This window comes from Gambusia affinis, linkage group LG10 (assembly GCF_019740435.1).
Source record: "Gambusia affinis linkage group LG10, SWU_Gaff_1.0, whole genome shotgun sequence".
Taxonomy (NCBI): domain Eukaryota; kingdom Metazoa; phylum Chordata; class Actinopteri; order Cyprinodontiformes; family Poeciliidae; genus Gambusia; species Gambusia affinis.
Genome location: NC_057877.1, coordinates 12,239,802 through 12,262,469, shown reverse-complemented (window position 1 = coordinate 12,262,469; position 22,668 = coordinate 12,239,802). Strand labels below are relative to the sequence as shown.

At 38.0% G+C, this 22,668-nt stretch overlaps 1 protein-coding gene across 3 annotated transcripts; it reads left to right on the top strand.

Moving 5' to 3' along the window:
* Positions 1 to 214: 214 nt before the first annotated feature.
* On the top strand, positions 215 to 22,277 carry ghrhrl (growth hormone releasing hormone receptor, like). 3 transcript variants are annotated; one of them, XM_044129912.1, is made up of 13 exons: positions 215 to 327; positions 10,225 to 10,330; positions 10,765 to 10,872; positions 13,397 to 13,488; positions 14,190 to 14,293; positions 15,663 to 15,795; positions 15,879 to 16,032; positions 16,565 to 16,625; positions 16,904 to 16,973; positions 17,611 to 17,702; positions 18,472 to 18,598; positions 19,070 to 19,111; positions 20,708 to 22,277. In XM_044129912.1, exons 1-13 carry the CDS (start codon positions 274 to 276, stop codon positions 20,807 to 20,809), a joined length of 1,245 nt encoding a protein of 414 aa, XP_043985847.1. In that variant the 5' UTR covers positions 215 to 273; the 3' UTR covers positions 20,810 to 22,277. The 3 variants fall into 3 exon arrangements, with proteins under 3 accessions (XP_043985847.1, XP_043985848.1, XP_043985849.1); XM_044129913.1 differs by lacking the exon at positions 18,472 to 18,598; XM_044129914.1 differs by lacking the exons at positions 18,472 to 18,598; positions 19,070 to 19,111.
* The last annotated feature ends 391 nt before the right edge of the window (positions 22,278 to 22,668 follow it).

Sequence of the window (22,668 nt, the reverse complement as noted above, 5' to 3'; positions counted from 1 at the left end):
TAAAAGCATTCATTGCGGATTCTGGTGTCTATATACTTAATTTAATACCGTTTGCAAATCATTGGAGTAGGGCTGCGTGCAGTTTGTAGGTGTTAGGATGTGAAAGGAGTTCTTCATCTTCATGACATCCCGCACTTTGTGCCTAAGGCTTTTATTGTGGAAATGGGTGAACTGTCACCTGGAGAGAGCGCAGCGCGGCGCGGCTCAGCTCAGCATCCCATCCAGTTGGAGTGAGTCTCAGGAAGGCGCTGCGTTTGGACTGGAGCAGGCAAAATGTTCCGTCCCGATACCAGAGGGATTTTTATTTCTCTGTGTCTTACTCGAGTGGTGAGTCATTTGAATCTTATTGCATGTATTAACGCACAAAGAAAAAGTACTGATGAAAACTTCACGTTGGAAAATCTCTTCCATACGGCATAAAGTATGTTGTCTTCTGCGTTTTGTTGTCTCAATTTAGACGCACGTGGACCTTCCTGCACGCGCTAGCGTTTCTATGGAGGCAGCTCTTTGTCTCATACAGTTCTTCTTGGAATAATTTATTGCACGCATGTTATGACATATAAATCAGTGAGCAGTCATTTCAAAGATGATTGTAAACTTAAAACATAATTCAAGCAAGTTCAATTATGCGCATTAACACTTGTCAAAATTATTTCATTTGCATTATATGGTCTTTACTTCTTTTTCATACACGATATAAAATAGGACTTATAAATGAAAAGTTTCAGACATGTAATGAAGTCAATGCAGAATCCTATTTTGGGGTTAAAACTTGAAGGTGACTTGAGGAAATGCCTGCTTAGTAACAGAAACATTTTAATGGGATATCAGGTTGTTTCTATGAGCATGTCACTTGTGTTTTAAGGTGAATTAAGATGGAGGAATGCACAAAATGTTGGTTCATATTTAATCTCTTCATGTTTCAAATGAACCATAAAAGTCTCACTCTGGTTTGAAATCTTGTAGGGAGTTATCGTTATTTAAGCTGATTGCCATATTCAAGAAACCCATTTGAGGAGATTTTTGCCTTATTTTTCATATGTGTGTTTGGGTGGAAGTGTACTTGGGTTTCAAGCGAGATGGGATAGGATGTGTACGTGAGTTTTGAAATCCGTGACCTTCAGAGTTGTTTTCCAGCTGATGTTACATCTGGTTCATGCCTGATGTAAAGAATTGCTCAGTAACAAGGCTCTGCAGAACTTGATTGCACATTTAAAACACGTGTTGGTCCAAACCTTTGATCCACTGTTTTCTTTTTTTCTTCTAAATAAAATTGGTTCAATGTCGGTGTCCTCTCTGTTGCTGGAGCTACAACGTTCCTTTCTCACACAGCATGACCAAATGACTGCTCATCTGTTCATGAGCAGGTTTCTACTTATAAAGTGAGTTCTTTCTCTCCACTGTTGCCTCGTGCTTGCTCAGGCTGGCTAGTGTTAATCGATTTGCTCTGAAAGGAATTTGGACTGAATTTGGTTCTACATAGACTTGAACCAAACCAGTTAGTGTTGCAAAATGATTTCAGATGACATTTGTTTTGAACTGATTGCTCAATGAATCAACTCTACTGAACTGAATGTTCAAGTAGGGCATTCCTAATGCATGGGACCTACAGCAGGATCTTGCAACTGTTGATATGACATTGTCCTAGTCAAAATCCTGAATTTGTTTCAAGGAGAGGCTGCTGTGGCAGGAAACCCCTCAGAAATCTGACTGCTGACTACAAGAATTGAAGTTATCTCAACCAAAGAAGGAGAGACTTGCTATTAGGGTATAGGATGTCCTAAGTTTTCCTCTACAAAAAAAGCCATATTTTTATTGCAGTATTTTGCTAAATGAATCAAACAAGGCTTAATTTCAGTTCAACTGCAAATAATTTGCTTTCGTAAGAGTTGAATGCATTTAAACAATATTGATTTAATGTCATTTTGTAAAATTTTTGTAAAATGTGAAGTATTCATTTCAGCTTTTTTAGAGGGCCCCTGCAAAATTAAACTGAACTTCTTTCCTCTCACAGGGACATTTATTCATTAGAAAAAGTCATCTTGTTCAGGCCACAGTTCTTACATAAATTCAGGAATCAGGAAAAAAAAACATATTTAATCTCTTTTTTTTTTTTTATCCGCGTTGCTCTCCATGTAAATAAGCAACCCGCTATAATCTCCCCACTTATTTGCTACAAGTTTCTAAAGAATTATTTTGCAATAAAAACAAACCGATGGCTGTACTTGCTGTATCAATTTGCCTGCCAGCTTGCTCTATCGGTTCAGCTGTGCAGAAAGCACAGCATGCAGGAAGCAAACTTGGCCACGTGTCTCACACAGTTTATCGTGTCACATTCACATGCATACACTACAGCTTTGTGGGCGCTATTATTCCAGCGCCACCTCTCTAATTTCCTGGCTGAATAGAAATGTGAAAAGCAGGAAAACTGGTTGGTGTGATGATCTGCTTGGCACAGAGATAATGGGAGCGGAGCGCACACTCCTCACCGCTCGCCTCTCCGTTCTCTTTTACCGCTCAGAGGATTGCAGTGACCAGTAAGACTGAAGTGAAGATAAACAAAAGCAAAACCAGTGCTCTCTCTTTTTCTCTCATACACTAGTTGTTCTCTCAAGGAGGCGAGATTAAAACGATTAAAACGTTGTACTTTGGCCAGTACCTGGGAGGGAAAAAAAAGAGATTATCTGTTTTCATCTGAAGGAGGGGCGGAAAAACTTTAGCACATCCATCTTCTTATCAGCTTAGTCCGAGTCATTCTGCAAGGAGAATACATAACCATAGATGACAAACAAGATCCTTTTTTTATTTATTTTTTATTAGTGACTCAGACAAAAAAACCGTTGCGAATTAACTTTTGACAGACGACGTGGAATAACTTTTAAGTACAGTAGGTTATAAAAATAACGATTTAGATGAATTCTCCTCTGAGACGCTGTTTTGACCTTATTTAACTCCTGGCAACAAACTTAATGAACTTATTTGCATCACAGGTCAAAATATTCCCCTGTGTGCTCATAATCTGAACTTCAGAGGCTGAGCATGTTTGTTCACTCGCTCTGATCGAAAGAACATGTTTTTATATTTTTGTGTGCCAGAGCGTAATAGTGCACCTGATTCGCTGTTGGAAACAGAGGGTAGCGTCTGCAAAGCGGGCCCGGTGCTTTTTAGGTAGTTATAGTGGATAATGGGTTTCACCTCACTAGGAATATATATATTTTTATCACTGACCAGGCAGAGTAAAGGGGTCTTTGGCCTTGCATTTAGTTTCAGTGCTCACATTATACAGATTTATGTTACATAGACCCCCTAATCTCTCCTTCTTCCAACCTCTGTTTCTGTCCTTCAAATGCAGCACAGTGTCTCCCTTCATCACATCACTCTGCTGGAAAAGGGGAGAACAGCGCGTGCCCTTGGAGCTTTGTAGCGATCCAGTCTTGACTCACTTTATTCCTCAACCCCCCCAATATTGAGCATTGGTCTCATATCTCCGGGTTCATCGTTGCACAAGATGTCGTCACAGTGTTCCCTCGTGTGAAAACAACACTTATCTGACCCGTGGGGTATCCATCTGTCTGCTTCCTTACTTCCAAGTAGTCTGGATTGCATTTTGATTGCAGATATTTAGGACGGTGAGAGTGAATGAAGTGGCCCTAAGGTGCAAAACAAATTGAAATCAGACAAAATACATCAAAGATATGTAAAAAAAAAAACAAAAAAAACACACACACACACAACAATGGCCTGAAGATCCCCAGAATAAATCAGAAACTTGAGTGCATTCCAGTAAACAACCCAAAGATGAAAAACTGCCTTTTAGTTAAATATGTTTTCTACATGGGACATTTTGCTGTGTTTATGTTTTTTTTAAGGTGTAGTGTTCTGAACCGTCACACGTTTGTCTTTTGTTGAGTCTTCTGTTTTGCGGTTATTTTTGTGACCGAAGGGAGAAAATAGCAGCACAGTCAGTCATACTGAGCTGAACGCCAGAGGTTTCTGTAGAAGGGAAATCTATTTGAATGCAGCTCGATCACTGTGGAAACACGGGCCTAAATGTATAATTTGCAGGTTATGAGTTTCATCTTCAATTGTGTGTAAAAAAAATCACCTTTTTCAAAAAAATCTTTTTTTTTTTTTGCATATTCCAGATCAGGTATGCAGATATGAGCCAGCATTTATTCACCATCAGGTGGGCAATGTGAGTCATATTTGGTGGTTTAAAGTCTCTTCATAGAAGTTAAATAGCTGTCTGATTTTCAAAAGATAAAAATTAATGTCATTGTATAACTTTTTTAAATTCAATTTTATGTTATGTTTTACTTAAATAAGCCACAAAATAGTCACAGAAGTCTTTCAATTGTTTAACTCTTTAGGTGAAAACGTATAAAAATTTTTACTTTCTCACAGATACATCCCAGCTCTGGCTGTGATATGGACATATTTATGTGGGTATTTATTGTACTGTAGCTATAATCTCATCACAAATCAGCTTCAGTATTTATTGAGGCATCACTTACACAACTGCTTGCACAAGAATCATAAAATAAAAACACCAGACGACGTATGATGATTATTTCCATCAGCGAAGTTGTCCATACATTTTGTTAGACAGTGTTGGAAAACGTTAAAATTTTAAAAGTTTTATGTAACAAAACAGGAAGCACCAGGTCTGACCTGCATATTGGCAAAACTAACTAAACAATTTTAGCAACAGAATATTACAATTCTCAGCCGTCTCATTTTTTCAGTAAATACAATTTATGCAAATAAAGTGTTGAGCTGGTTATTCTTTTGTGTGTCCTCATTGCAACTTTATTTGGATAAACAATAACTATGGATTGCTACTGCACATGTGCATTGATTGAGACAGCATTTAACAAGTTTTTTTAAAAAGAACTAACTCTTTTGAAAATATTTTCAAATGCAAACACTTTACAAGAAAACAGCTGATGGTTCTTTTAAATAAATTAAACCAAGTGACTATAGAGAAGATGACTTATTTTTGCCTTAGCAAGCAGTTCACAGTGGTGACTGTCGGAGTCATCACTGATGACAAATCAGCCTAAAGAGTGACAAACAATCCATGGGGTGAAGAGTTGGAGCTGAAGTGAGTTCGTAAATGTCAGCATAATCCGACACTGATAGAAATTATATGTGCTGAAATTCTTTGATGCTCCATTTAAAAAAGAAAAAGAAAAAAAAGAACCATATTTACAAAACGGGGCTGCAGTTGGTAGAGCTGTTGCCTTGCAGCAAGAAGGTCCTGGGTTCGATTCCCAGCCCGGGGTCTTTCTGCATGGAGTTTGCATGTTCTCCCTGTGCATGGTGGGTTCTCTCCGGGTTCTCCGGCTTCCTCACACAGTCCAAAAACATGACTGTCAGGTTAATTGGTTTCTCTAAAGTCTCCTTAGGTGTGAGTGTGTGTGTGTGAATGGTTGTGTGTCCTGTCTGTCTCTGTGTTGCCCTGCGACAGACTGGCGACCTGTCCAGGGTGAACCCGCCTCTCGCCTTTGCTGGAGATAGGCATCAGCATCTCCCGACCCCACTAGGGATAAGGGTGTAAGAAAATGGATGGATGGATGGATGGATATTTACAAAACCAGAAATCGTGAATCCCGCACATTTTACAGCACGTCTCTGAATTGGTTTACGCAGTCTCTGCAGGAGGCAGAATAAACTTTAGTTATCCTCTGCCTGCCTTTGAACTGGAAGACCAGAAACAACAGGGCACATTTCACAACCACATCTCATTATATTGTTAGTGCGACATTAGGAAGAAAGAGAGTTGGGAAGGTTTCCAACATTTTCATTGATCAGTGGCAAGGGCAGGCGCGGTGCTGATGAGGAGATGGTTGCATGTTTGTTTCCAATTTGAGGGAATGAGGAAAACATTTCTCTGCCAGCATGGGGTTTGTTCAGTCCCAACAAGCTTTCTAAAAGGTGTTGGTTCCTGTCGCTGTTTTTGACATGAAAAGGTGTCGGTAATCTTGCACAAATGCAGGCCCCAGTTTGTCTCTAACCAGGACATTTGTGGTGCAAGTGTGGCTGTGTCTATGTGAGCGATATTGACACGAAAAGTTATTTGTCTGGATCTTATGTTCACATTTTGCCACATCACAACTTTAATGTGTTTCGCTGGGATTTTATTCAACCAAAACAAATTGGCATAGTTGTAAAGATTTTTCTACAAATAGAAATATGGAAAAAGCATTTGCATTCAACCCCCTTCATTCTGTCTGAAAGACAAGCATGTTTAAAACCTGCTTGAGGGTTGTTATTTTCAAAAGGTGCTGTTAATCTGAGAAATGAGTCATCAGCACATATATTACAATGTACTTAATTAGTGTATTAGTGTGTATAAATGGCCCAGTCAAAGTTCATATCTAAATCCAATTAAGACACTGTGACTTGTAAGTGAGTCTTTACCGGTGTGTTCTATCAAGTATGACTGAGCTTGAAGCATTTGAAAAATAAGATTCTCGCTCTCTAGCTATAAAAAATACCCCAATAGAGCTGCTTCAGCAGTAATTGTGGCAAAAGGTGACTCAACAAAAAAAAGTGTGCGAGTAGGGCTGAATGTAAATGTTCAACAGGCTGCATCGATCTCTATCCACTTCCCTGCTACTGTACATGCTACTTCGTGTTGGTCCTTCACATAAGCTAAGAATAAAATGCTCAGGTTTGTGGTCCTAAAGTGACAAAAAACAAAAGAAGTTTGACGCCTGTAACCACTTAAACCTCATGTCAGTTGAGGTTTTGATTAATCTGGTATCAGTAGCATTTGATTCTTACTTATCACTTCATTAATAATAACGTGTTTATGGACATTCATGCTGTGTTTTTAACTCATGACGTTTCATTGCCGCATCACGTCAGTCAGGTGTGGTGCAACATTTCTGTAAGTTCAAATATCAGCCTTTTTTTTTTTTTTTTACATTGTCTCACCTCTTTCAGTTCAAAAGCCTTGACGTTTCTTAACATATGATGCAATTAAATAACTTCGTGCAGGTGCCAATGTTATTGTGCCCCATACAGAGCGACTCTGATCTTTCTATCAGAAATTGTTATAGCACCCATCAGGTCACCCTATGGGACAGCAGTGCTCAGAAAGATGATGACTAGGGAATAATCTCTTTGACGTCCCCCAGCAATGTGGCGTCTCATGCATTGTTTCGTCAAGAGTTTGTCAGAAACATGCCACGCAGACGCATCTTGTTTTTCCTTCAGGGCTTTTTTAACTACGATGGAAATGACCCGAAACAAGGACGCCATCAAATCAACATGCTTATCAGAAACGGAGCTGGCTCCACTGGTGCTCTGCCTGGTGCCCGGCCTTGCCCCGCTACCGTTCACCGGATGCAAATCTCTTTCAAACTAAAGGGGGTGGAGAGGCCCCCAATCAGCAGCCTCAAAATTACATAGCGTGGATACGACAAAATTCAAAACGCTCGCTCCTCATGAAGCAATTTTGACAACAGACAGGCACGTGATCATCATGTCATGATTTCCCTGATTACATGCTGTCACGGCTATTTGAACTTCTCTGAATCTGCTGTACATGAAAACTCATACCTTTAGAGGTCTGATTTATTCCTCACGTTTAATCTTTATTGCTATTGACAAAAGACTAACACCTCGGTGTTAAAACCTATGCTTACAAATATCTCCTTTTATTTTTGTTTAAAAAAGGACGCCCAGATAATAAAACCATCCGAACAGATTTCGGTCCCCATAACACCAGATAACCACTAACTCATATAAACGTATTCTTCCGTCAGGCCTGCCGACTTCATTTTATGCGTTATGATGTCTCTCAAGGGAAGGGAAAAATAAAAACGTAAGAGGAAGACCCACTCTGTGGAGAATTTTCATCAGTCGCCCCAGTGTTGCAATATCCTGTCGTAGTGAACAAAACAAGACCTGGCTCTCTGCTCTGACCTTTAGATTGAGACCACTTAAGTCCACTGGCTGCATGAATAGTAAAAAAAATAAAAAATGACGGAGTCCTGATTTTACCCATTGTGGTTGAGCAACTCCAGCACTTTTACACTCATCAGCAGGCGTCTTAGTTTGCATGACTTTCCCTTTTAGGTTATTTTTGCCTCTATTTTTCTTTCACCTAAGCATTTAAAACTTTACAAAAAACAAAAGCTGTGTAAATCTTTAAGGAGGGCAGTACTTAATCACTGTGTTTTATGGCGTTATTGCCCGGTAAATCTTTCTGGGAACGTTTACAAAATCTACCTTCTACGAAGACTTCAGACTCTTTCTTCCAATCTCATTAACTTAATATTTCAAAAGGGAGATAATGCATTTTTAATTTGGGGTCAAAGGAATATTGGAGCAGGAGCCAAATTGTTCACGCCATTCTCTTCACATCTCAACACGTGGACTAGATCCATAAATGTTTTATATACACTCTGTGCTAACAAGGGCAGACAGCACATTGACCATTACTAAAAATATCCATTTTTAACTTCTGCATTGGATGTCCTTTCAAGGTCAAAATCCTACATCTTCCTACACATAACATTAAATCTTGTTTTACTTTGAATCTTTGGATTTCTGTGCCCATAATAACCATGTTTGCATATTGTCATTCTGTTCAGTCTCTTTACAAATGTATCCTGCCTCTGAAGTGTTATTAACTTCTTCTAATTGACAGAGCAGTCGAATGCAAATTTATTTATTGTGTTTTAAAAAAAATTATTATTATTGTTTGTCGTATAAAAATGTGAACAATCTTTAGAAGGATTTTGCACTGTATTGCTGGAAGCAAACATTATCATCTGTGTCCTGAGGGACAACCTCTTTAAATAAATCACTCTAATTCCCCCCTTCTGGGCGCTATGGTGAAAGATTATTGTTCTTAATGTCACTGACGGAAATAGGTGAGTTTTACCAAAAGGGTAGTGTTTCAGAGGGAGACCAAAATGAGTCACTGCCCTTTCAGAGACTCTTTTTTTATTATTATTTTTAAACACATGGAAGGCTTTTGGATCGCTTCAGGAGGCAAAGTAATGCCACCTGCTTAGATATAGAAAATATTCACCTATTGATGTCTAAGCTTATTTTTTTATTCATCAGTGGAAAAGAAAGTATTTAATTGCACTTAACCAACAAGACGCACTCATTAGAACCAAACAAAAAATTGTTTTCTATCTGAGGACATTGTTAGGACACCATAACGCCACAAAGCTAGCCTTGTCCCTTTGGCTCATAACTTCAGAGCAGTTCTTCTTGCACGCTTTCTGACACCCATCCTTCCTTTTCTTCATTCTCAACCCATCCTTAGTGGATTTACTGGTACGTTTTGGTTCACTCTCATGTTGCAGGGTCCAGTTGTGCTCTTGTTTTACTTTTTATAGATCCTCTCACATCTTTTTTTTTTTTTTTTTTTTTTTTTTTTTTTTAACTTTATGATAGGCATGATGATTTCCATGATGGTGAGCTGGCCGGGTTCTGCTGCAGCAAAACATCCTCAAACCGTCACACTTCTGCCTCCGTGCCTCACAGTTTGCATGAGGGTTTGTTGCCTGAATCCCGTATTTGATTAAAACCAGACTTGCCATGTGTCCTTGTGGCAGAAAATAAATAATTCCAGATTGATCGGTCCAACGAAAGATATTCCAAAAGTCCGATCTGTTTGTTTCTGTTTCTGTCTGTTTCTATCTGTGTCTAAAACTGCAACACATGGCCACGTCGTTGAATGTCCTCTGGTGTAGACTCTAGCACTTTTACACTCATCAGCAGTGTAAAAGACAGTCTCAAAACAGAGACTGACTGTTTTGAAACCTTTTTGAGATCTATTGAAATCCTTGTGAACTTCTGCTCTCTTTTTTTCTGATGACTTCAGCTTTTAGGATCTCACCAAGAGGATTACTCTCACTTCTCCAGTGAGAGGTTCACCGAGCTAAACTTCTGAGATTTAAGCAGGACAAATCTCTTCATCTGCTGAGCAGTGATATTTTCATACCATTCACCTGATGTGACAGCCTGTTTTTGCCGTAGAGTGGAAATAAATGTGTGGGGTGTCTTAATTTGTTCCTCACCAGAAATAGTGTTTTTGGAATTACAGTTCATAAAAACGCACTTGCGATCAATCATGATACATATTCGGTATCAGCATTGATACCGAATAGAAAAACCCGAGCTTTCATAATTATTTCACCACATCTCCGTAGCTCTGCACATGTTGAATATCCTCCCTTGCTTTCCTGCCTCCAGGCTTTGTCGCTTCTGCACCCGGAGTGTGAATTCTACTTTCAGCTGGAGAAAGAGGAGCGACTCTGCCTGCGGTACATCGCCGAGCAGGAAAACAGAAGCACGGAAGGTGTGTTTTTCACTTTTCAAAACAAGCAGCCTGTATAGAAGCGACTCATGAATCGAAAAGTGGCTGCGTGTGATATGAAATATACAGCAGGTGGTCACTGTTCACATTAAATTGCAGGAAATGCCTCTCAGAGAGCCATGAGCTGTCTGGGAAGATTGTTTATGGTCTGGAACGAAAACAGACTCAGTGATCTATCACTGAGATGCATCTGTAGAATGAAACATTAGGCATGGTTTCATAAAGACTAATGAATAAATAAAGGATAGGTCTACTGAGTGGCTTCTGTTTTTTAATTGTAATTTTAGAGCCGGTTTGAACAACGCTGTTTGGAATAATTGTTCACCCCATTTGCATACATTTTGTTTCCCCATGACTACATAATCACATAAGGCAACATATTTTTAACTTCCTGTCCTGAAATCTCCTTTGGAAAGGTTGCAGACCATTATGGGATGAAGTTGTCTGCTGGCCTCAAGCTGTCACCGGTGAAACTGTGCAAAGAGGTTGTCCTGCAGTCTTTTCTCTGTTCAAAAACAACACAGGTAGGTTATTTAGTTGTTTAAAATAAAACACATTAAATGATTAAGTCAAAATGTAACACACTTAAAAACGTTTAGTTATTTAAGGGTGCATTGTGAAGCAGTCTGTCATGGGTGGTAATTAAACTTTATCTATGTTAAGCTGAGTAAATCTACTAGTGACTGCACATAAAACTTGGTTGTTGCAAAATGAGCGAAAAAAGAGTTAGTGTTGCAAATACCGTAGTGTTTTGTTTTTGTTTTTTTATGTTTCAGGTGTATATGTTATGGACTTAATTCCAGAGGACAAACAAAAAAAGTTTGTTCTGTAATGCATCAAGTGGAGGTAATTTTAGTAATCTGAGCATTTGAGCTTGATTTAAGTTAAGGCACATTTTCAACAAAGCATTTAACTAATATGTTGACTGCGTGTCTGTGATTTCTTACAATTATTTACAGTCCTGAGGAAGTCTGTGTGAAATGCAAATAAATCAATCTAAACTTTCATAGGAACAAAGGAAAACATCTGAGTTCACAGAAGATGTAATCTCAAAAGTCAATTTAAATCTGACGTCCAGCAATGATAGAATGTGTCAAAGTCATACATTGAAGTAGTAAAGAAACAAGCTCTGCAGCTCAGGTAAGAGCCTTATAGATCAAACTCAGGAAGTCCTTGAGAGGGGCATCACAGGCTTGATCATTAGAAATACGGACAACGTCTGTGGAGCAGCAAAAAAGCAATTGAGGGAACATAAATCAGAAATGAAACGAGGACAGTAAATCCATTACCAACAAAATCTCGCTATGAAATCACAAAACAGAAAATGCTTGGTGGCGAAAATATGCACAACCAGAAACCTAAGTGTGCTTAATTGGGATTCTGTGTGAGAGATCGAGGTAAGCTAGTGCAACATTGTGATGTAAAAGAAACAATAAATATGGTTTTCAATTTTTTTTTTTCACAAATAAAAATTTTATTGATATGAGATGTGAATGTGTTCAGCGCCTGTGCCAATGCTAGAAACATTTTTTGCTGCAGTTAAAGCTGCAATGAATCTACTTGCTTTAAATATGTGGAGAAATTTTGGACCATTCTCCTTTGCAACATAGCTGAAGCTCAGTCAAATTGGGTTGTTAATCCCACTGTAATAGGCTTAAAAAACCCAAACAGCCAAAAAGATGTATAGTTTAAGTACATGGATTTTTTTTGTTGTTGTTTCAAATCAGATCTGTATTGGTGTGAACCTAATTGAATTGAAATTTCAGAACCCGCCCAGAAAATGTACAAAGATGCCAACTTATATTGGATTCTACTGACCTCTGAAGTCAGCAGTTCATCTAGAAATATCATCAAACCTAATTTAACCACATTCCAGCTAGAAATAGGAAAACCAGTGCAACTAGCTAATCGTTGTACCTAATAACCATCCTAAATATTGTTAGAGATACAATCACTAAGGCCACATGTTCACAGAGAGAACATGCATTTTATGTGATCTAAATCATGTCACTTCCCTCTGACTGTACGTTCTGTGACGCTGTCGCTTGCAGCTTCAAATGGGTTTTCTCCTTAGATTACCTCATGTGTGGCTTCACATATTTTGACATAAACTCTGTCCAGCTTTAATGTCACGGTTGAAGAAAAGCATCCTCACAGTATGAAACTGCAGCCACCATTCTACACTGTGGCTGTGTTCAGGGTGAAGTGGAGTGTTAGCTTTCCTCCAAATGTGCTGTTTTGCATGTGGGCTGAAAGGTTTACTTTGAATCTCATCTGATCAGGTTAACCTTTTACACATTTGCTGATTCTCCTACAGCGCATACAGCTAACTTTAAACAGGACATTTTATAGCTTTCTCTTAACAAACAAATTGTTTATCCTTGGAGAAATCCAGGTTTGTGGATCTTCTGTCAACAATTCTTGGCTGTTTTTGTTATCAATTTTCTATGTGTAGTCTGCCAGTTTAGGAGGATAGCCTAATTTTGGTAGAGTTGCTCTTTCCATTCTCAGATACTGTTCAAATCTTGGAATATTGATTTGTTGCCTACCTTGTTTTCTCACAGTTTTATCTCCAATCTATCTGATGTTTTTCTTGGTCTTCATGATGCTGTTTATTAAGTAAAGTGGGCTAAAACGTTTACTTTTGAAGCCATCACAGAACAGCAAGATGTATACCGAGGTTTACTAACTACTTTACTTTTATAGGCGATTGGTTGCACTGGATGACTTTAGAGCTATCAAAGATAAGTGTGCTAAATTCTCCAGTTCTCACAAAAATACGGCAAAATTTCTCAAATGTTTCGCACCAACTTGTCAATGTTTATTTTTCCTCCACTCGTTTTAGGTTATTTTAAAATCTGAAAACCATTCATCATTTTGTTTTCACATCACAATTAAGTGATACAACTGTTTAGAGGCATAAGGAGTCTGTGATGGACTGATCATTTTTTCCTTACAAAAGAGAGAGAGGCTCAAATATGCTCCAGAAGAGGATATCATTCTAAGTCAATACAGTTGACTTCTTGATCACCTAATCTCCGTCTGTAGGGTCGGTGAGCCGAAACTGCACAAGCCGCGGCTGGTCAAAACCTTTTCCAGCGTACCACGTTGCCTGCACTGTGGATGATGACATTCCTGAGGTAAGGGTCGTTGAAGCACAACAGCTTAACAGGTCAAACAGAGAAACGCGGGACTCCAGGAGCGCAGAGGTCAACGAGAATATTGGAAACAGCTGGAGAAAAAGGCAGGAGCAAACTGAGAGCTGCCTGAAACAGGGGAGGAAGCGCATAAAAAGCGCAAGGGCAAAGCGGAGGGCAAATCGGTGGCAGAATCAACACACCAAACAGGCGATGTAAAGAGGGATGCTCCATATGTCAGGAGGGACATTTTTCTCATTTTAATTTAAAGCATTTTGAAGTAATGGTGAACAGGCTTCTTGGAAGAGAAAAGAAGATCTATTTTGCTGTAAGACCAAAAATATGTTTGATGGCCAGAGTCATAAGACACTCAGCAGAAAATAGCTGAAATTAACAAATTTCCGTGAAAAGAAGAGAATTGTACTTAATCACAATGTTGCTTTTGGAAGACGCCAGCAGTGAGAGGGTGCACCTTTTGTTTTGATGTGAAAAGCCTAGTAAATCTTCTAAAAGCTGCATTGATAGGATATCCCCTGCATTTATTTTGCATCCATCTCTCCAGTATAGTTAAGTCTCAACTTTACCAGTAATTTAGTCTCATTTAGGGACATTACTCTTTACTTATTTATTTTGAAGTCTGACGGCTTTGATATTTCAATGTAATTTCCTTTCACACAAGTCCCTCTCTCTTGCTCCGCTTTTAGACGGAGCAGTCGTACTTTGCCACTGTGAAGCTGATATACACCATCGGCTACAGCATCTCTCTGGGGGTGCTGGCTGTGGCTGTCTTCATTCTGCTGATGTTCAGGTATGAACCTGGTAGTGAAAGACTGTTCTGAGTTACACGTCACATAGTAAATCTTGATCAGTGAGCCACACGGACTCTAGAAATACTGTTTACAACTCTGTTCATGAACACTGTACAGCTCTGGAAAAAAAATGAAGAGACCACTGCACTGAACCCCATTGAAAACCTCATAGTTACTCTACTAAATATTGATTTATAAACTCTTCCTGAGTTAAAACATTAGTTTTGTTGTTTCTAAATGAGTATGAACTTGTTTTTCTTTGCATTATTTAAGGTCTGAGATCACTGCATCTTTTTTGTCATTTTGACCATTTCTCTTTTTCTGCAAATAAATACTAAATTTTTGTTTGGATTATCGGAGACATGTTGTCAATAGTTCATAGAATAAAAGAACAATCTTAATTTTCCTCAAACATATACCTATGAAAAATAAATCAGAGAAACTGATCATTTTAAGTGGTCTCTTATTTTTTTCCAGAGCTGTATGTCCTTTTACAACTGTTCAGATAGCTTTTATTTTTCACAGTGCTTTTTTAAAAGCATTTCAGAAATTTAGCCTTGTAAAACAAATTTGTGAACACCTGAAAGACTATTGAATCGAGATACTGGTAGTAGTAAGATATCTGTTTGCAGTGCAAACAGAACTAAGGCAGATTTGTGTAGGTGTCCTCATTACATAAACAGGAGAACTTAACATTTACCTGAAGAGACTTTTTTGGTTTAATAGCAAAGCACCAAAGTTCCTCTCTGGCCACGGAAAACTAAACTCTTTAACTCTTGTTGACACACCATGATGCTCCTATTTAAAAAATGTTCACTTCCCTGTCATTGAAAACATGAATTCTGCTTGTGGGAGGTTTATTTCTAGTACTTTCATACACAAATCTGATAAAATCATCTATTCTCTCCTAATCAGCTCTTTTATTTAATGTTTTTTTGTTGATGGTTGTGCACACAAAACTCTGACCCTCATGATCTATCGATTAGCCTTCAAACATGTTTCTTAGACCGATTTCACAATAATCTATTCTAGACAAAGATAAAATTTTAAGTAAATATGTGAAAAAAAGCTCAATTAAATATGTAAATTAAACGAATAGGAACCAGAAAGATATAAATCTTAAAATTCTTAATTGTGTAAAGTTGCATTGTCATTTGGTGTGACTATTTATTTATTTAGTTAATTATTTTTATTTTATTCTTACCTTTTATTGTCTGTTTGAAATAAGTAAATAAAATGTCCTGGAAGAGGGAAAACTATAAAAACATTACCAGTTCGGCGGAAAGATTTTAAATAAATTTTATTTTTTGTAGTTGTTGTGCAGCGTAGCCTTCGGCACATTACATTTGTTTGCATGCTTTCCAACAGGAGGCTGAGATGTGCCAGGAACTTCATTCACATCCAGCTCTTCCTCTCTTTTATCCTGAAATCTGTAGCCGTGTTCATAAAGGATGCAAATTTGTTTCCAAGTTATGACACCAACCACTGCACCTTGTCCACGGTAAGATAAACACTCCCAACAGGAGAGTTTGGGATTGAATTTGCCATCTAATTATTCACTCTCTGTTCTCTTTTTCTGTCCAGTTTGCCTGCAAGGCTTCTGTGGTTTTCTGCCACTACTGTATGATGACTAATTTCTTTTGGCTCCTGGTAGAGGCGCTCTACCTCAATTCCCTGCTGCTCTCATCTTTCTACCACAGCCGCCGCTGCCTCTGGGGCCTCAGTCTTCTGGGATGGGGTAAGAAGCTCAATGTAGCAAAAAATACTGAAATGTGTTTGTCTCTGTAAGCGACAGGCAGCAGATGTCAAGTTCATGACTTAAACATGTTTGTATTCTTTGGAGCCAAGTAAAACAGTTTTATTTTAGCAATTGGATGAAACAACTTGTTTAGCAATTACTTGGAGCCAATGGTGAAGTTAAATGACTGTCATAGCTTTCAAGCTGCTATTGTGTTTGCCAACCTGTCATGTGTGATTTCTCTCTGAGGTTTCTGACCCGAGCAGGTTGTAGTTTTGAGTTATGTGTAGATAGGCAATACATTTTTCAGCATAAGTGATACCAAACAGTCATTATGGGTTTATAGGAAAGAATGAATGCATAAAGCCTCCTAAAGCCTAATCTGCTCTTAGTAAGTGCAGCACAGCTCAGAGACGATATAAAGGAAAATTCAGTTTCATACACTAATAACAGTGTAATTATAATTTTGCCTTCTCAGTGTGTCTTGATTAGATCTCGTTGACATTAATTTTGGTTTCCTACCTCTCTACAGGTGTGCCTGTCGTCTTTATACTTCTATGGATTGGATCCAGGGTTTACTTTGAGGACACAGAGTTTGTATAAAACCTCATGACTTTTGAAGTTCACTTACATTGTTCGACTATGTCATTTAGTCTAAGCAATTAAGAATAATGAGCCACAGTACGGTAAATAGCCTCATTAAGTTAGAAAATTAGTTTACGTGCGAGGTGTAAATTTAATTTAGGTGATAAATTATTTTTCGCTCTTAGATGTACTTTATTATTTGTGCTTGGTTTAACTCTGCTTTTGTTGCTTTTGATCAGTTTACATGAAACAACTCCAGATGTCTTTAAAATATCTTCATCTACAGATGTTGGGACAACACCAAGGACTCTCCTTACTGGTGGATCATTCAGGGACCAATTGTTGTCTCTATAGCGGTAAATGCTCCCATTGAAAAACTCATGGCTTTTATTCATATAGAATCATACAGATTGTTTGTAGTGATGGTTTTTGATGTGAGCAAATATGGTTCAGTATGTGGCCATACACTAACAAATTTGTTGATTTCTGTTGCTTATTTTTAAGTCCAGTCAGAATTATTTATACTTTCAAACACTACATACTCTTTCTACCTACCAACCTGCAATGATTTACACAGTAAAAAGTTATGTTTTTTTTTCTTTCTTTCTTTCTTTTTTTCAGAATGGGCTTTATTAGTGGAGTGGAGTTTGTGTTTGATTTTTTTCAGTAATATAGGGAGTGTGAATAAGTGGGGAAGGAAGAGTATATCAGGACTTCAGTCATGCAAAAACCATTACTGATTGTAAAATTACTTTTTTAACCTTTATTTTAGAGACATTTCAGAGGAAGGAACTTGTAAAAAAATGAGTTTGTGCTGTTGGAGCGAAGTATAAAAATCTCTACCAACACCAGTCTAAGTCAATTTTACGGTCTGATGATCTTCACTTTGCCTTGACATTTAGGAATGTTGGTATGAAAATTTTTTACCATTTCAAGCCTGTGAGAACAGACATCAATTTGTTGTTGTTTTTTTTTTTTTTTTTTTATTAATAGGTCAATTTCATGCTTTTCGTGAACATCATCAGAATCCTCATACAGAAGCTAAATCCTCGGCTGATCCAGTTCAATAACTCATCTCAATACAGGTAATACTCAGTCAAGACTGAGCAGTGATGCACTTTCTCAGCTCTCAAATGCTGATTGTAAAAGATTGTAAATCCTTAATCCAAATACCACTGAAGTCTGCTGGAAATATTTTCAAAGAAAATAGAGTGCTTGTTTGCAACCTTGAAGTCTGAGGACTGCTTTTATTAGATTTAGATTCATTTTTTTGCCCCCCACCCAGACAAAGTGTAGATTTTTCAGAGTCTTGGCTCTGTGACTTATTTGTGGTAAACTCTTGCACTTTCTCAGAGTGATGATTGACACTTCTTTGAATACTTTTTAGCTCTCGGATGTTGAAAGATGCAGTTTGCGCAAAAGCTGTTGATACACTCGTAGTGTGTCCTGAATAATTCATTTGCCCTACATGCTGCACATCAATCTACTCAGTCTGGCCACGTCTACCTTTCCTCTTACCAAGAGCCTTATCAGAATTTCTAATTGAAATAGGCTCACTAATAGACTGAGTGCCCCCGGCACATCAAGTATGCTGGACCTCATAAAAGACATATCAAGGTAAGTTAGAAGATGCTTGATTTAATTATCAGCTACGGTGTATCTATACCTGTAATACAAATGCACATGAGATACACATACAAACACACACATGCACATACAGAGTAATCCTCCCAACTGAGGCCCGATCATCCTTTTTACCTGCTTGCATCGGCAGCATCCAGATGAGACAGACTCTTATCTCTGACAGGATGTTTCACCTCTGGTATCTGGATTTTATTTCCCTCTGTGCAACAGGCGCCTGGCCAAGTCCACCCTCCTCCTCATCCCTCTGTTTGGAACCCATTACATGTTCTCCAGCTTTCTGCCTGACTACTTAAACAACCTGCGCTTCTATGTCGAGCTCTGCCTGGGATCCTTTCAGGTGCAAATGTGAACTTGTCACACACACCTGATTAGTTTATGAGAAAAGACCTAACCCAACTTGCTTCTGTTTCGTACGTGTACACGAGCCATTTTATGTCCATGCTGTATATTAGTTTATTTCTTCTTTCAGCTTCAAATGTTTTGGTATATTACATAAACCCCAACTGTGAAAAATTTCAAATCAGACATCTATTTAATTTGTAGCTGTATATTTTCGAAAGATACTTTGTGCAGTATTTCTATTGATTGCAGATTTATTATCAATTTCCAAGACAACACATTGATCATAAATTTATTTGTATAGCCCCTTACAGTAACCACCAGGTCAACCAAAGAGCTTAATAATTGCAAAAACATAAAATAAAACATAGAAAGTGAACAAAGACAGATTCAAGGCTTGCTGTTGCACAAAAGACACCCGAAATCCAGTGAATGTGACAATTAATAACACAAATCGTCTCTTTCACAGGGACTTCTTGTCGCTGTCCTCTATTGCTTTCTCAATCAAGAGGTCAGTACAAAACACACACTCAAGTATTAGCCGTAACAAATTCAGAACAACTCCCTGATTTATAGATCTCTGATGCATAATGAATGTGTTCAACAATACTGAAGACCTGTGAGAGGTGTTGGGGGGGGAAAAACTGCCAGCACTTAAAGTACCAAAACAATTTGCCACTTCTTTCCGCCTTGTTGCATATGTGAAGGCCCCAATGTGGTTTCACTAATTATCATGATTAATGCAAGGCTGATCTCCCATCAATCCCTAAGCATCACCTGTCTGTTTGTCTGTCTGTCTTTATCTGTCCTTGTGCACTAACTTAATGTCTATTTCAGTTTCCAAAAGGGCCTTGCAGAGAATAGTTAAGACTAAATTTTGACATGGATTGTTTCTTTTATTTTAGACATTGTCTTGCAGATAAAGAAATACTGGGGCTTAAACTTAAGTTTTGCTTCAGAAAATTTTCTTTTTCGTTCCAGATCAAATATTGTTTTATTTTTTACTACAGTTCCCATTTTCTAGTATGTAGACTTGTAGGTCATGATAGTTAAATTATTTTAATGCCCAGAATCTATACATATGCTAAAGAAAACAAAAACATACATGCATAGCAAAGTCAGAAACCTCATAGGCGTGTATTCTAAAGTGAAGATTGGTGCATTGATTTGAAATGGTAAAAGTTTGGAGAAATAGTGTCTTTGAGGCAATAGTTTGGTACGAAAGAGGATTAGAGCTGAAAAAAGCAGCATCAGTGCGGAATTACATAAAATAGATATTTTGAAATCTGTTTTCAAAAATGATCATTTCTGGTCTCTTAAAATACTGGACCTGTGTGGACTTAAAGACTAAACAAAAAAACGTTGCAAATACACATAATCTTGTCTCTGTGATACCGGGCCCTAATTATCAAGACTCCGTAGAGGAGGATTCAGGTGTGTCAGGCATCTCAGACTCTTCCAAGGATTGCAGGACATCAGACATCAAGAACTGGAGTTTGACACTCCCAAACTGGAAAAACAAAACACATAGAAACACTGTGCTAGGAAGAAATCAGAACACAAAGGAATGCTTATGTGAGAAAAGTAAGAGTGGATCACCATCTCTGTGAATTTCTCAAAATGAATGAGTGCAATCACACATTCATTTGACAAATTCTCCATTTGGTAGTTTTTGTCAAGAATGCAGTTTTTGCAATTCCTATTTTTTTTATTATTTAAATATGAGGCTCCAAATGCCAAGGGAAAGATGGATTGCAATTTGTTTTGCATTTTCAGGATTTTGCGCGTTCTTCTCCAAAATGTGGGGACAGTTGCCCTTTAAATGTTCAATAAGTAGATCCATAACTTTGTTCTGCCCATTCCATTACTGGCTATTACCACTGAAATGTTTTGCTTTGACATTTTACTACCCCTTACTCAGAAAGAGTTATAATAGCAGCCCATCAGTGGGTTTATACCATATTTATCTACAGAAACTAAGTGGGCTTGATATTATAAAATGTTAAACAATGTTTTCTTGGTGCTCATATATAATTTGTTTTTTCATGACATGTGTTTTTCTTCAGCCCTACGTATGTTCTCCCTTGCACTTAATCTTGTGTTGTAGGTGCAGAAAGAGGTCCGCATGCAGTGGCTGAGGTGGCAAGAGAGGAGCTACGGTGTGGTGTCACCCGCAGCAAAGGGGAGCCAGATGGACACTCCCTTCTGATATCTCCCTGGTGTGATAGCCGAATGTTCAAACAGGACTGTTTCTGTGCACATTGTATCTGTCTAATAAGCTGTAGTTCACGCACAGTGATTGTTTTTGATTCCTCAGCGATCTCTTTTAAGTTTGTCCAAACCACGTGACAGACTGTTGTACTGACTTGCCAGCTTCTCTCTGTTCTTCAGCCAAAGCAGAGAGAATCTGAAATCAACTAAGATTTCAACACATGCTCACATCTCACACAACAGTGCCGGATACTTCTTGCACACATCTCCCTAAGTCGCACACTAATCCCATGAACAGAGCAGCATTTTGCCTTAGAGGCATCACTCATTAAATTAATGACTCATAATAACTTCAGCAAGCTGAAAGATCGGCCTAGCAATTATAGAGCCGTAAAAAAACAAAAACAAATAATAAAATGTTAATAGGGGGCTTATTTTAATCAAGAAAACAATGTTTCCTAATTTACATTTTAATGTAAACATGATGTTGACTCTGGCCTGTTCAAATCAGTGTCACCTTTTGATTTTGGTGAGAGAGCATTGCATGTGCATTAAAAGTATACCTGTATTTGAACATTTTATATTGTTTTTACTCTTACGCTCCTTGTTTGCTGTGAATCACACTGAGCCCACGAAGAATGAGGCACAAGTTACCTCAAGACTTCTTCTGCCATGTTCAGCTGGATTGTTTTTTCCCAGGGTGCTATTCATACCAGAAACGCCATCGATTGAAGTTTTGGTTCATTTTTCATTTGCGTTTGTATCCTAATTCCCATCTCTATTTGGCTTTTACTTTGAGGTGTAGTTAAGCCTTCTTACTCTCTTTTATTTATGTATTTATTTGTATTAAACTCAGTTTCTGCTACTAACTCACATTCAGCATTGTGTTCGTTGTAAAAATTTGTAAAAGTGGATTTTAATAATATGATACAATAAACAAGCCTGACGTTGTTTTGTTCTTTTTTTTTTTTTTTTTTGTTTTTTCAATCAAAGCACTTGTACAAATTTTGCCTGCATAAAGACCAGACATTGACCCTCCAGGTCTGCACTTTCTGTGATCTTTGTGTCACAGTGAAGATCAGTGTCATGTAAGAGCATTGTTTTGCCTTAAACTGAATGTAAAATCTGTCATAGTTTGTGCCAGTTGTTATTGAGTCTCCATAATGGATTTTGATGTTGCTGTCTTGTCATCACGCTGTGGTATTTCCTGTGAGTTCAAGCATAGACTTTTGTCCTCAGTAGCCTCTTTTAGGAAAGTCGATAAATTTCAGCTGGCAGCTGGTGAATGTTGAAAGGCTGACAATTAATGTCTCACTGTTACTAACCGTGATTTAAGCTACAAGTGACTTTTTAGGACAGAAGCGGATTTTTTAACGTTCTCATTCAGAAAATTAGTGTGAAGCAGTGTTTGGAATTGTTTTGTTTGCGTCACATGAATAAACATAATAAATCAGCTTTTTAAAACCCTTGACATGCTTTGTGTGTTTTTGAACAGTTCTGAAGTCAGATTCATTCAGAAGATACATTTTCACTGGCATGGATCTGATTAAATTGAGACTTTTCATTGTGCTATTTCTTTCTATCTTTTATCAGTGTGGGAGATAACTTACATGATTTATTTATTTTTTAAACAATAACTATGTACAAATTATGCTCAATTATGTTTGGACAGATGCAGCACACTGGAGAGAACCCACACTCCTTTCATCACCAAACTTAAGATATAGCTCAGGATGGATGTTTGACATTTTCATTTCAGAAATTAAACAGATTCAACTTTTTGTTTGAATTTCTCTGCAAAAGTGGCTGTCTTAGAGAACCACTACTTAGATTTCTGACCATGACCTTTGTCCACTT

What these genes read in the sequence shown, in the direction of transcription:
- ghrhrl (XM_044129912.1), top strand. Translation starts at nt 274, where the DNA reads ATGTTCCGTCCCGATACCAGAGGGATTTTTATTTCTCTGTGTCTTACT. An exon ending in GGAAAACAGAAGCACGGAAG is followed by an intron (nt 10,331 to 10,764) that starts GTGTGTTTTTCA and finishes TCCTTTGGAAAG; the next exon opens with GTTGCAGACCATTATGGGAT. An exon ending in TCTGTTCAAAAACAACACAG is followed by an intron (nt 10,873 to 13,396) that starts GTAGGTTATTTA and finishes CTCCGTCTGTAG; the next exon opens with GGTCGGTGAGCCGAAACTGC.